Below are 15062 nucleotides of genomic sequence, written 5' to 3' on the forward strand. Positions count from 1 at the left end.
CTTTGATTCTCCAAGAATATCTTTTGCTATATGTTTAATAGCGTTTGATACTTTATCTCACATCACATTTGCTTCTACATGAATATCCCAAATTTTTAAATCTTGAATTTTACTCATAAAAATAATTTTATTTGTGTTTTTTAAGTTTCTCCATCTAATTCTGCAATAACTAGTCCTAGTATTTTTTATTTTACAATTCTTAATCTTAAAATCTAAAACTAATAAACAATGTTAGGTATTTAAATTTTCCCTTGAAATGACCTTACAATCTTTACAATCGCGACGATCTCTTCTTCTCATAAGAAAATAATCAATTTGTGTTTTATTAGATTAACTCTTATAAGTAATAAGATGTTCATATCTTTTCTTGAATGAAGTATTAGTAATAACAAAATCATACGCTAAAACAAAATCTAAAATAGCTCTACCTTCTTCATTAGTTACTCCAAAACCGTAGCCACCATGAATATTTTTGAAATCTTTTACCACTCTACCGACATGTCTATTTAAATCTCCCCCAATAAAAATTCATTCTTCAAGAGGTATCATTTGTATTAAGTCCTCTAAGTCATTTCAAAATTTATCTTTAGATCTTGTATCTAAACCTACTTGAGGAGCATAAACACTTATAATATTAAAAATCTTAGTATCAATGATAATCTTAAGGGCTATAATTCTATCACCAACTCTATTAATTTTTACGACACTATCTTTTAAACTCTTGTCTATAATTACACCTACACCATTTCTAGTGCGACTCTTACCAGAATATCAAAGTTTAAAACCTAAATTATCAATCTCCTTAACGTTTACTCCAACTAACTTAGTTTCTTGAATACATAAGATATTAATTTTCCTATGAATCGTAATATCAACTAATTTCATTAATTTACCATTGAGAGTACCTATATTCCAAGATCCACGGGCCTCCAAAATCTGCAAAGTATAGTAATAAATATTGAGCCACGGGCCTCCAAAATCTGCAAGGGGTTCTCTAGTAAAAGATGCAACCGCTGAGCATTCAAAGTGTAAACAGACCATCCAAAATAAACCTCAGCAAACCATGCAAAGAGGATTAACCTCAAACCATAGCAATTCAAACATAGTACAGGCCAATCCTCATAAGAAGCAGTCACCCCAATAATCAGAGGGAGCTTCCCATATTCACCACATTTCTCTTCAAATCAAACAGTAAAGTATGACGAAAAAAAAAAAAAAAGAAAATAGTAAAGTATAGCCTTCACGATGTATAAAACAATATCATTATTCATTGGCAACCAATCAACACCATTTTTTACCAAATGAGCCATATATATGAGATAATCAACACATATTTGGCAATATCAGCATTCATTTTTAACACCAAATGAGCCATATATAATGCATCAAAGACACAAGTCAAAATTTAAGCTTTCAACACCATTTTTAACATTAAACATAGCTAAGCCAAAACTGCAAAAACCAATTTAATGCAGTGCATTGCAATTTCATCCATTGTGCTCTCCAATCTCACAACCTTACAAGCTAGCTTAAAGATAAAATTAGGAGTTGCATAAAGCTTCTGTGATACACTCCCTCAAAACAACCATCTCTGCTGCACCTTCACCTTCCTAGGTCTCAAATTCATGGGTTCCTATAACTTATTCCGGAATAGGCTGTCCAATCTGGAATTCAAATGCTTCAACTGGGATGTGCATCTCATCGGTGTTAGCCATATTTAAGTATGCATCTGATCTAGATGGATGTCGTCTAATGAAATTGTGGAGCTTAATCATCGCCACCACAATATGCACTTGTTTAGTAAAAGAGTATGTAGACATATCTCGAAGGATGACCCATTTCTTTTTTCAGACACAAAATGTTCTTTCAATAACGCTTTGGAGAGATGAATGACGTTTATTAAAAATTTCCCTTTTACCCCGAGCAATGTCGCTTGCTCTCAAAATCAAGAATGTGGTATTTGGTGTCTGAAAATGGCTTCAAATAACTTCTCTGTAAGGAGTAACCGACATTCACCAAATAATATTTAACTGTCACGAAAGAGATGACTGTTTTTACTGATCCGTACAAATAAAAACTAATAGGTTCAACAAAGTAAGCCAACTTGAAGGTGGGTGAGAGAAGCTGTCTGTTATTTTTTGTTGCATACGCAAAAAGACGACTGTCATGGGTACTACCTTCCTATCTGACTAACACGAAAGTAAAACACATGTTAAAGTCACAAACAACCATAACATTTTGAGTTGGAGAGCCACATCGGTCGATGCATGTCACTTTCTCATCACTCCGGAGTCAGGCATCCATGTGCGTGCCATCAATTGCACCAATGCAGTTCTGCTTGCATTTGTTACTGATTTGAAGTGATTGTGATAAAAAAAAATGTTTAGGAGTCAAGAACATTAATAAAAGAAACTAACTTTGAAATATGACATGTAGCATTAGTCATTTGCTATTTTCTCAGGAGTACTACAAAATGACAGATCTTTTGGCTTAATTATTTTGGTGACTAGTCTAATTAGTGCTTTCAATCTTTCAGAGAAGTCTCGACTGATTGTCTCGGAGGAATGTTAGAACCGTTCCATAGCTCCTCTGATCGATTCATTCTGAGATAAAATGTATAAAGTAATGTCAAATACCTCCCTTGTGGTAGTTCTTGGCAAACCTTCAAGTCCGTGGTCGGTACGAAGCTCATGTAAAAGATCCATAAAAATTGGTACGCTCATCCGAAATATGTTGCTGAACCTTATTAGATGTCCAGCTATTATCTCGCCTACCTCATCCGAAATATGTTGCTGAACCTTATTGGATGTCCAGCTATTATCTCGCCTACTCATTTATCTCATATGAATGAGGTCATGCGTGGTGTTTGATCAATAGTAGAGCGATAATATTCTAACAATAATATATCGCACCCGCCCCCCGCCCCCCGCCATTCTTTTGCGGCGTTCTCGATATCGATTCATCTTGAAAATAATAATTAGATTTGAATAAACAAATAAGAAAAAATAGAAGTTAAAAAACAATGCTAATATTTGAAAACTGAACAATTAGCACATAAACTACATAATTCTAAAAAGAGTTCCACACATCAAGGTGTCTAATAAAATAAAACAATAGCTGACATATCCAGCAAAATTCACAAATACAACAATCATTTTTCGATCGACAGACGCAAGTATTCAACGCGCCGCGCAGCTCAGGCCGAAGCCTCTTGAAAATCTGCCTTTTTGTTGGGCACTCAAGGACTTTAACACATTTTAAAAAGAAATCATTATCAGTCACAACTTCAAGTATGTCTTCTAAAAATTTCATAGAACGATCAACACTGGGATCATCCACTTTTGGTTCAACAGTTTTTGGAGCTGCAAATACTTCTATTAGTCTGTCTATTGAGCTCTGCACGAATACATCGTTGTTTTTTATCTTTTTCTCCATCTTACGCCTCTTCGATTGGCATGTGGACTCGAGCTCCCTCGGGTTTATGCTAGAACATTGACCAGAACCCATAATCTGATCAGGTGTCAAGTCGATTGATATGTCATCGAACCCCAGCTCATTTGGGTTGAAGGTATTCTGCCCCATAGCGACAACCTCCTTGAACATTACATCCAATTTATCTTCCAATTCTGGGTCAATTCCGCACACCTTAAATTTTTTCGCAGCTGGTACTGTCTGCAATATGAATTAGGGTATATCAGACAAAATTGAAAGCTAAATAATGAAGAACCTAAACAGAATTAAGGGGGGGGGGGGATTACCTCTAGTTTATCAGCGAAAGTATTACCTCTAGTTTCTCAGCCCACCATTCTTTTGAAGCATCCATGGTACGTTTGATAGGATCCCAACCCAATCCCGTGGATCATCGTTTCAGTTTCTTCCATAATTTCCAGTCTTTTTTTAGCGGATCCCACTTGTTTTTGAATTTCAATCTGTCGTACTCACGACCGGTCATTTCCTTGAATTTCTTGAAAATATTTTGTCATCTTTCTTTGTTAAAATAGGTGGTAGGCCTATTACCAATTTCAATCTCATTACCAAATCTCCTTAATACATAAATTGCAAAAAATGTTGGTGACATCTTTATCCCACATAGTTGACGTAGAGGCTTCTTTGTTCTTCGTCATAATGAGACTAATAAGAAAATGATTCAATTCTTCAAGAATGCTTACAAACATTAGACAATACTGAGCAACAATGTTTAAAGTAAAGAGGTAGAATTTTAAAAGAGCTAACATAGCATTAGCGAACATTACCTAACAAAACCGACTTGCCAAAAATGATATCCCAATTAAGGTAGCTAGAAAAATAAATAATTTAGCTTAAATTTAAAAATAATTGATATCAAACAACATTAGAAAATATTTATCATCAATCCAAGATACTTTAATGATGCTACATGTATTATCAAGAAGCTAATTGCCAACTGTCCAACTCTTTATAACGTTTCCATGTGAAAATGCCAGTTTATGAGTTTATTCTCATTTCATAACCTATCATAACAAACAAATAGCAGAAATAAGGGAAATAATAGATATGTATTCGGTCTTTCCATAACAATTCCTCAATCAAAGAAATAACAGAAAAATGTATTCGACCAAATATGCTAATGAGTTTACTCTCATTTCATAACTGGTTAGTGAGAATAGCAGCAAAAAATTATCTCCAGCATTCCACTGTGGCAGATCAACAAAGCTTATATATCCAGGGACGAAAAAATCCATGAAAAAACAATTCCAAGACTGCAGTACGCATTCTGGCCTATTCGACCAATAAAAATTATAGGAAATAACAGTTTCAGGAAATAGGGGGAAGATTTGAAATACATATAGCTGATTCTCTGAAGCACAAATTTCATCACAAACTGAATATAAAAGATATTAAACATATTTGCGAAAGAGCTCAACACATGATTGTGACCACCACCCTAAACCATAAGATGTAACTGATAACTCGATAATCGAAGAACTCCATGGAGATTATCTCAAAAAATTGAAATGCTTCTTATGAAGACCAAAGATAAACGAAGTCATCCATACTAAACGCATGATTCTTACGATAACCAAAGACAACAACTTACTGAACGAAGAATGCGGATCGAAGAGGAAAATGGTTCGAATATCCTCAGAGAGCAACAGTTTTAGGGTGATAGATCTAGATCGTTTAGGGCGATAGATCTAGATCCTCAAAGATCTCCTCTTCGCATGCTGTGGGAGTTTAGGGCACAAACTCGGGAAAGCAGAGGGGTAAGTAATGTAAAAATCCTTCGAAACGCTCGATCGTGACACTATAGGCGTGGGCCGCGGTATTGTTATAAGTAAATTGTGCGTTTTACGGGAGGCATCCTACACGCGCGAAACAAACGCATATGACGTGTTTTCAAAACACACAATCCGCGAATAAACCCCCCCAAACGGACCCTGGGATAAGTTTTATGCTTTAAAAAAACTTCCGTTTAAATGGATTTTTTTAGTGTTGCAGTTTTTCTCATGAAACCCAATTGTTTTTCTTCTTGAAGTGATTTCAAGTACCTTATTATTGTGCTATTAATGTCTCCATCACATCTTACCAAAGCCCTTCAAACATCAAATCTTATTTTTCCCCTAGCTCCTTTTTTTTCATGAGTCTAACTATTTGTTAAATTATTTTCATGCCACTTCAGGAGTCAGAGCCCAAGTACAGTCTTTTTGGGAGCATTGTGCACTCAGGATATTCACCTGAATCTGGGCATTATTATGCATATATCAAGGTTTTGAGCACTTGCAAGCTTGATTGTTATTCATGCTGTGACATAATTGATGTTTACCTTTTGTGCTGAATTAAATTCATATAATTTTCTTTAGGATGCTTTTGGCCGGTGGTATTGCTGCAACGATGCTCATGTTTCACTTTCAAGCACCCAAGAGGTTTTGTCAGAGAAGGTATACATTCTGTTCTATTTACGCTGTGATCAACATCAGAAGTCGGCCAAAGCTGGTTCAGCTTGTGATGAAGTGAAGGCCATAGTTTCCAATCGAAGCAGCACAGCGACGTCTTTGAAGACTGCTGAAACTTCTAAATCATTAGCAACAGCAAATGCTGTACCTTTGCCTAAAAATGGTAAAATTTCCGCTTATCCTCAAGTCAGGCCTATTACTTCAAAAAATTTTGGAACGCCTGGACTGTTGTCAAATGGTGATGAAAATCATGATTCATGTGTTGATGGAAAAAACAATGATGCGAAACAATCTCTTGCCATAGACAAGAATACCCTGCAAACTGAACTCCATTTGGAGGAGTTGGGTACAGATAATATGGATGATTCGTCTGTGGCTGGTAAGAACTCTGTCATTGTGACAAATCAAGCTATGCAGAGTTTGCCAAATGGAAATGGAAGATGCAGATCACCATTAAGGAATCCACATGAAGACAATGCTAATTCCAGATTGCTGAATGGCAGAAAAGATCCTAGATTGGAGCATTCATGTAGTACGATGCTTCCTAACAGACAGAACTCTCTTATCTCATCCAAACGTAAATTAGAAGACAGAGAGAAAAAAGATGATGTGATATCCTATGCTGAAAAATCTCCTGTTTTGTCAAGCAACGAGATGAAGCACACTTTGGAGGAGCTTCAGAAGTTTAAGGAAATGTGAGTTTTGATTGTTTTCTTTAAAATGGGTTTGTGGTTATCTTGATATAGTTTTTTCGGTAGTTTTTGAAAATATACTTGTCTTATTTGATTTGGTCATTAACGTGCATTATTGTCTTGTTCAAAAAGATACAGTTGGGTTCATTTTGCTATATTAGAATGGCAACATTGCTAGATCCGATTAGAATAGATTTTCTCTATGTAACATTCAGTATTTTAAACCATCTCATAATGTTGTTTTACATTTTTGTTTATGCAGCCTTGCTTCAGAGGCACTTTCAGTTCTTCGATCATGTGATTGGTTTGGTAAGGTGCATGATTTCATGCGTGTCAGGAAAAGGTCTTGCGTACAAGCAGCAGGTGGCTGTCCTAATAATGCCGAGTTAAAGTAAGAGTTCTTTTCTATTCAGAATTCAAAATGGTAGTTTCATATACTTTCTGACTTGGCTGCTTATTTTCTATATAGTCAAGTGCATATTTTTTATTTTGTATATAGTGATGCAAGATGTCTTAGGATCTAGGATTTTCCAATACAATTAATAACTTATTGCAAGAAATCACACACTCAAATTGATGTAGTACTACTTGGCACAATTTTCTATACTGAAAGCCTTGAGATGGAGAAGCTGTTTGAAGCTTGATGAAAATAGGGGAGTGACAATAGATTTTATTTTTATTTTGATCTCATCTAGTAAATGAGATTTGAAACCTTCTATCCACCAGAACCTCATCAATAAATGGCAGCAGCCCCTCACAATTGTCCTCACTATTCATGCATTTCGCACATCCCACTTACTAAAATCTCCATCCCTCATACGTCTTATGTGCATGTTCTCATGCAAGCATCACACCCACATCGCACCTACTGTCCGTTTGGAAGAAGTGTATTCTTTAAAGCATGATATCACACTCACACTCAAATTTGCATGCCATAAATCATAAAATTAAACAAATATTTATCTTTGTTAATAAACTTTAACAAAGTGGCATGCTTTTCACTTATGCTATCCTTCTTCCGGATAAGAATTGAGAAATAGTGCATGAAAATTTTGAATTATGGAGGTCTACATTAGAGTCTAAAGGCTTTCGTTTGAGTTTATCTAAAATTGAATATATAGAATGTAATTTTAGTAGTAGTAGATCTAGAAGTAGAGTTGTAACAATGGGTAATCAAATCATTAAAAGGAGTGAATGGTCTGTTGTTTAAAGTGATGATAATATAGATGAGAATGTTATTAGTAGAGTTCAAGTTGCATGGTTGAAGTGGAGGAATGCATTGGGCCTATTATGTGGTAGAAAAGTACTACTTAGACTTAAAGGGAAAGTTTATAAGATGGTACTGAGACCTGCAATGCTTTATGGTATAGAATATTGTTCTATAAAAGATAAGCATAAAACTAAGTTAAGCATTGCTGAGATGAGAATGCTTATGCGAATGAGTGGGCTTGATACTTAGAGACAAAATGCGGAGCGAATGCATTTGTTAAAGGTTGGTGTAGCTTCAGTGACAGACAAGATTAGAGAGAGTTGTCTTAGATAGTTTGACCATATTAAATGTCGACCATCTAATGATCCAGTTAGGGGATTAGATGTTTTAGATTCGACTTATATTAACATAGAGTTAGATCTAAAAAATCGTGGGTATGTTATATAAAAAATGATCTTAATTTATTAGAATTAAGTGAAATATGATACTCAATGGGACGCAATGGAGAAAAAAGATTCATGTAGCTGACCCCACTTAGTAGGATAAAGGTTTGTTATTGCTGTCTCAAACTTCTTTATTTTTAAGTACTCCTTATTTACAAAAGCATAATATAGGATTGACCGGCTTTCGAAATGGATAATAATTGTCGAAGAGGTAGCAATCATTAAACATCACTTCTCGCATATAAGGTCGTAGGTAGAAGCAAGCACTAAGTCTCACGATGGAGTTCAAACTTATGATACTACAACACTCGATTACTGAGTCATGGGTTGGAGGAATTGAATGCAAAATTCATGGGTAGAGATCACTATTGAATCTTGAAGTTCTGCATTAGATAGGACATGGAAGCGGGAGACATAATGCAAACAAAAAATGATTAGTTTGCAAAAAATAGGATGTATATTGTTAAGCGGTACTAGTTTGCTTAGTCATGGTGTGCGTGAATTTGTACATAATGTGTGGGTTGATGTATGTATGCATGCGCTTGAGCTAGTTTGTTTATTCTTGGGGCGTTTGAATGAATATGAGTTTGTATAGTATGTGTGGATTAATGTATGGATGCATACACTTTCACTTCCATGGAGAGATGGATGTTTGGTTATGGAAATACGAATATATTCATGCTTTTCTATCCATGTAATTGTAGCCAAACTTCTTTGAAACTTAGAATCAGGTGTGCCCAATGATTAATAAGTTGAAGTCAAGAATTGTGATGTTTTGCCTTAGCGAGGCAAGGCATAAGCCATGAGATTTTACTTAAAAGCACTTAGAATTTAAATAGCCACAAGGATTAGTATCCATAGTGACCTTATCATCATTTTCATTATCGTTTAAAGAATCATTATATTTAATAACTCTATTGTCCTTGTATTCTTTATTATTATAATCTTCAAAATCCTTTTCAATTATCACTTCTTCCATCTTACTCTGTATATTTACTAAAATTTAATTCAATATAATTTAAAATAAAATAACAAATTAGTAACACAATCAAGTAATCCACTATATTTAAATTACCTTTTGATTTTTTGACGCTTTGATCCCCACTTTATTTATTTCTTTTAAATGATTGTGAAATAGAAGTTGTTTAAATTTATTACTTCTTTGACCTTTTTGAATGTTATCATTGATATCGTCATTCTCTTCGCCATTAAAGGTTATCCTTTAATCTTCAAACTCAAATCCTTCTTTATTTTTTGTTGTTACCTATTCATCATCAGATAATATATTATAACAACCGAAGTATATGTTCCTTCATCACCTTTTTTTTTGCTTTTTGCAACTTCATATGTCTATCTTTTAATTTTTTATTGAACATAATATAAATTAATTTTTGCTGTTTTGACTTGCAGCCAATCATTTTTTTTTTGTATGCAATTGGTTGAATATATTACAATTATGCTCAAATGTGGAAGCTGAACAAATATGACCTAGAATTGTTCCATTAAATGCTTAGAGTTTAGGCAACATCTCCAATTATGTCTACCAATCTTTATAATAAGATGAAATAAAATTAATAATATATATTAAGATAGGAAGTGTAGATAGAAATCATAAACTTGTTGATTTAAAATTATAAGTGAATCAAATTTATCAAGTAAGCTTGTCTTGTAGTATGTATGGGTTGCTCTAAATCCAAATTTTATTATTCAAATAAAAATCCAAGTTGATCATTGGCAGGGGTTGTCAGAAAATACCTTGAAAAGTATAGATTCAGGTTGTCTCAAATAATTTTCAAGGTTTTGAGTTACAAATCCTAACTAGTTTAATTTTTTGAGTCGAGCTTTATTTGACCAGCAACTCGAAATTGACCTACTCACCCGAATTGACCCGATGTTAACTCAAAATTGACCCAAATAATTGTTGTCTTATGTTAAAACGGGTTATGAGGATCAGGATCGGGTTCGGGTTAGTGGGTTGATGACAACTGGGTTCTGGCTGATTTTCTGACCTGTTTGATATTTGGGTTGGTTTCAGGTCAAGCAATTTTGGGTTGGGTTAGTTTTGAGGGGTCAGAACCCAATTCGCTATCAGGATCCGGCCAGGGGTTTGAAGTTAATCAAGACGAGAACAGATTGTCGGACATTGAAAATCAATTCTCTACTATTCTAATTCTATTACTAACAATGCAATATTCAAATAATACATGAAAGAACCACTAAAGAAAGCAATTGAAATTAACAGGTAGAAATTATATATTTCTTCTTGTTGTTCTCGACTTCTGTAAACATTTACTCATCTTCTATTCATCTTGTTCAAATATTTAAAACTTAAAAATAATATTAAAGAAATCTAATGAGTTATTTTATGATAACTCAAGATTAATTATACTACTAAACTATAGTAATCCAAGAAAAAGAGTATAATATGTATGCATGCTTATAAAAAATCATATAATATGCTGTCATTCATATTTAATTATAAGTAATGTAATATATGTAATTATAGGCAATATGATATATGTTAATGCATGCATCAATTATCTTTTCTAAATGAACATATTCAATCTTATATGAATATTTACTTTAACTTTTACTTTATACTATACATACACATTTGTTCTGTGAGGATCATCGTCAACAAACCTAATCGCCGTCAACAAACCTAACACACTCTTGGCTGATATTGTCTCATCGGCTTCAGTCGGCACAACAGTTAGTGATCTATATATCATAATTGTTCAGGGTAGAAAGACCCTTACCTGACCTGACCAATGTTATCTCGTCGGCACAATGATTAGTGATGTAAATATTACAATTTTCTGGGGAGGTAAACTCTGGTCTACTTGCCCCTAATTGATATTATCCCTTCGACACAACGGTTAGTAATGTAAATATTACAATTGTCTGGGAAGGTAAACTCTGGTCTACTTGCCCCTGACTGATATTTTCCCTTCGACACAACGGTTAGTGAACCAATTATTACATTTGTTTGGGGTGGTAGAATAACTCTAATCCCGTTGATACACTGACTTACTTGTCTGTACCATTAGGAGATGAAATCCTCTAAACATGCACATACAAGCATTCACCTTTAAGCTATTTTATTTTTATAACATACATTATTCTGAGATATCTTTATGCATTTTTGCTCTACTATGCAACTATTCATCATTCATAACTTTCGCATCATGCATACCTCTTATCTCAAACATATCTTTTCTATTATGCATTTTATGTCGACAAAATTTTATCCGATTTCTCAATATTAGGTTATTACAATCTTATCTCCTTATAAAATTTCTTCCTCGGAATTAATGAACTTCACAACTAGGAAAATGAAACAAAAGTGTTTGCAAAATTTTGTTTATTGACAAGTGATAACTAAAACATATGTGATAAATTATGTATCTCATAAATTCAATATAACACCCGAAAGATAATTCATCCATCAAACTATATATTAACATCAGTGGCAACAAGCTCTTCTGGTTCTTGAGGAGTCAAGAAATAAACTCTTGGGTGAATGTTCTGCATTGGTTGCTCTTTATGAGCCACAATATCAACTTCTGCTAACCACTTCTCGAAATATCCTTCTTGAAAATTCCAATTCCTCTGAGCTGGATCCCTTCCTGAATGAACTTCTAATGTGGATCTCTGAACAACATTAGTACAAATTCTCCTCTGATGTCCAGGCTGTCTGCATAAGCAACACATATTCGACACTTAGCACAAGGTTGTATAGTGCTACAACTATTCTAGCTAATAAATCCACCGGTGTAGGACTTTATCTTCTTCCCACCAGACTCTTCTTCTCCTGAATGTTGTTGGTGCCACTTCTTCTGAACTCTTCCTCTTGTGCATGCCTCTTCTCTTCAGAGTGTTGGAAATCAATCTACACCGCCCAACATTCTCCACTAGTACTAAGTAGCCTTCAATCCCAAGTGGCATTAGTTGCTGCCTGATTAAATTTTTCAATTCATAAAGAAATCTGTGGCATTTCTCTTTCGTTTTGGAATGAGTTGTGATGCATATCTAGATAACATAGGAAACTCCGCATCACACTGCATAACTGATCAATCTTGTTGCACCAATCTAATGAGTTTATCCTGCATCTGCCTCCTAGCTTACAGTGCAACAAACCAATCACGAAATGTCCTCTCATTAAATCTTACTGATGGGTCTACTTGCAAACTTCTCTTGATGCAGACTTTGCCACCACCTCTATGCTTCCTCCTCGAAAGCAAAAGCAGCTAAGGTGACCCTCCTCTCTTGAGGACAAGACAAACTATCAATGATTTTCTCTACTCTCAACAACCGGTTCTCTTCCACAACTGGCCCTACTGCTCCTGAAAATATGGTGGTCGCATGTCCTGGATCAGCTTCAGATATTTATCCATCTGAACTATTCCACTAACACTGGCTTGGGTCTTAGAATCCTGAATAAATCGGGCAATTGTGGCCATCATCTGAATAAAAGCCTTTATAAGAACGCTAGCATCGCTGGATGAAGGATCACTATGTGCTGGAGGCACCCTATCCTGATAATCAACACCTTCCACCTTCCTTCATTTCCATCTCTACCCTCCGAATCAGAATTAATTGCCCTGAGATAACAAATTTTACTTATTAACATAACATTTAATTACTCTTTAATCATTGTCATAATTATTAATAATTTTCCTAATGACTCTTTTATGATCACTTTCTTACTGCCCTTTACTGGGCTCTGAAACCACTTTTTGTCACGACCCTGCCTGAGACTTGGAGTTAACCAAGATGGGAACGGATGATCGGACGGTGGAAATTAATTATCTGTTATTTTAATTTTATTACCAACAATGCAATATTCAAATAGTACATGAAATAACCACTAAAAAAATAATTAAAATTAACAAGTAGAAATTTGTACCTTTCCGTTTGTTATTCTCGTCCTCTATATACATTTGCTCATCTTCTATTCATCTTGTTTAAATATTTAAAACCTAAAAATAATATTAAAATAATATAATGAGTTATCTAAAGATAACCCATGAGTAATCACACTACTAAACTACAGTAATTCATGAAAAAGATTGTAATATGAATGCGCGTTTATAAGAAATCATATAATATGTTAGTCTTTCAATTATTTATGAGCAATCTGACATATGTATTTACAGTGTGATATATGCTAATGCATGCATCCATAATCTTTTCTAAATAAACATACTCAATCTTCTATAAGCATTTACTTTAAGTTAACATTTACTTTATATTTTACATACACACCTGTTTCTGTGAAGATCATCGTCAACAAACTTAACAAACTATTAGCTGTTATTGCTCCGTTAGCTCCCGTTGACACAACGGTTAACGATCCACACTTTCCAATTGTCTAGAGTGGAATGACCCTTACCCGCCTCTGACCGGTATTATCCTGTTGGCACAACGGTTATAAATTTAAACATTACAATTGTTTGGGGAGGTAAGCTCTTATCTATTTGCCTTTGGTTGATATTATTTCGCCGGCACAACTGTTAGTGATCTAACTATCATAATTGTCTAGGGTAGTAAAAAAACTCTATGTGCACAGGTACATTGGCGTCCCCTGCCTGTACCATTAGGGGGTGAAATCTTTCTCTGAACATGCACATATATTTACATATAAGCTATTTTATTCTTTATAACACACATTATTCTCTGTAAAATGTGTCCAATAAAATTGTCCCTCATCAAGCTTATTACCTAAAAATGGTTGTAAATAAATTTGTCTTTGAGCAAAATGGATTTATATTGTGCGATTATCCAAAATTTTCAAATAATAAATCAAGATAATGAGTAACATATGAAGTCCAATAAATATGCTTTATCGTCTTTATTAACATCTTCTATGCAACCTTATGAACACTTGCATTATTTTTAATAACTTTAATACTTAAGTTTTCCACAATTCCTTTAAGAAGTTTATAAAACATTTTAAGTTGCAATCGTTCTTTTATAATGGCTGGTGCATCAATAAATTTTAGAAATACTGTTATATGATGGTTGTTAACAAGAAAATATACAATATTTTTTCTCTAATATCTGTCCAACCATTTGATATTACTGTAACTTTTGTTTCAACCCATATAGACTTCACTTCATCAACCATTCTTGCTATTTTCTAACCTCCTGATCGAGCATTCAAGTCTGCAACTCGTACATGCTAGAAAGATCTGGCCTTCACCCATAATTCACAATAGAGTGAAGCATTTTGATTTATGAAAGACTTCTAATCGCACTATATGGAATTTCGTTTTTTCATAAAAAAAATGTTGAAATAACTAAATATACTCTATATTTTCATTATTTTGTGGAATTTGAAGGAAGATTTGCTTGAGAGTAGATATTCTCATTTTCATTCACATTTACAACAAATCTATTCATTTGTCATCGAGTTCATCTATCAGAAGAAACCAAATAACTTCCACTGTAGGAAGCATCATATTGAAAATCAAAATAAGAGCTATTCTCAATAATCTTTTTCATATTTCTTTGCGCTGTATTTTTTTGTGGTGACATACTTTTTTAAATATTTAGCACATTCCTTCTTGACTTCATCTGATATTTTCACATGCTTCAATATTTAATTTGCGCAAACAGTGTTCCTTATGTCATTTTAACATTAATAATTCGATTATCACAAAATTAACATTTCAAATAAATACTACTTTTGTGCACATCTCTTGAAACTTCAGCTTGAGTGCCATATTTCCTAGCTAGATCCTTTTTTTTAAACGTCGACCATTAGATGATCCGATTAGGA

At 34.1% G+C, this 15062-nt stretch overlaps 1 protein-coding gene across 1 annotated transcript in view; it reads left to right on the forward strand.

Moving 5' to 3' along the window:
* LOC110028002 (ubiquitin carboxyl-terminal hydrolase 25) overlaps nt 1-7016 on the forward strand; it is a gene marked incomplete at its 3' end in the record, with an annotated part of 26787 nt that extends 19771 nt beyond the window's left edge. The window contains 3 exon segments of the mRNA XM_020729690.1: nt 5660-5746; nt 5841-6628; nt 6888-7016. Coding sequence (XP_020585349.1) covers nt 5660-5746; nt 5841-6628; nt 6888-7016 — 1004 coding nt within the window.
* Nucleotides 7017-15062: the final 8046 nt, after the last annotated feature.

The sequence above is a fragment of the Phalaenopsis equestris genome, unplaced genomic scaffold, assembly GCF_001263595.1.
Source record: "Phalaenopsis equestris unplaced genomic scaffold, ASM126359v1 Scaffold000479, whole genome shotgun sequence".
Taxonomy (NCBI): Eukaryota; Viridiplantae; Streptophyta; class Magnoliopsida; order Asparagales; family Orchidaceae; genus Phalaenopsis; species Phalaenopsis equestris.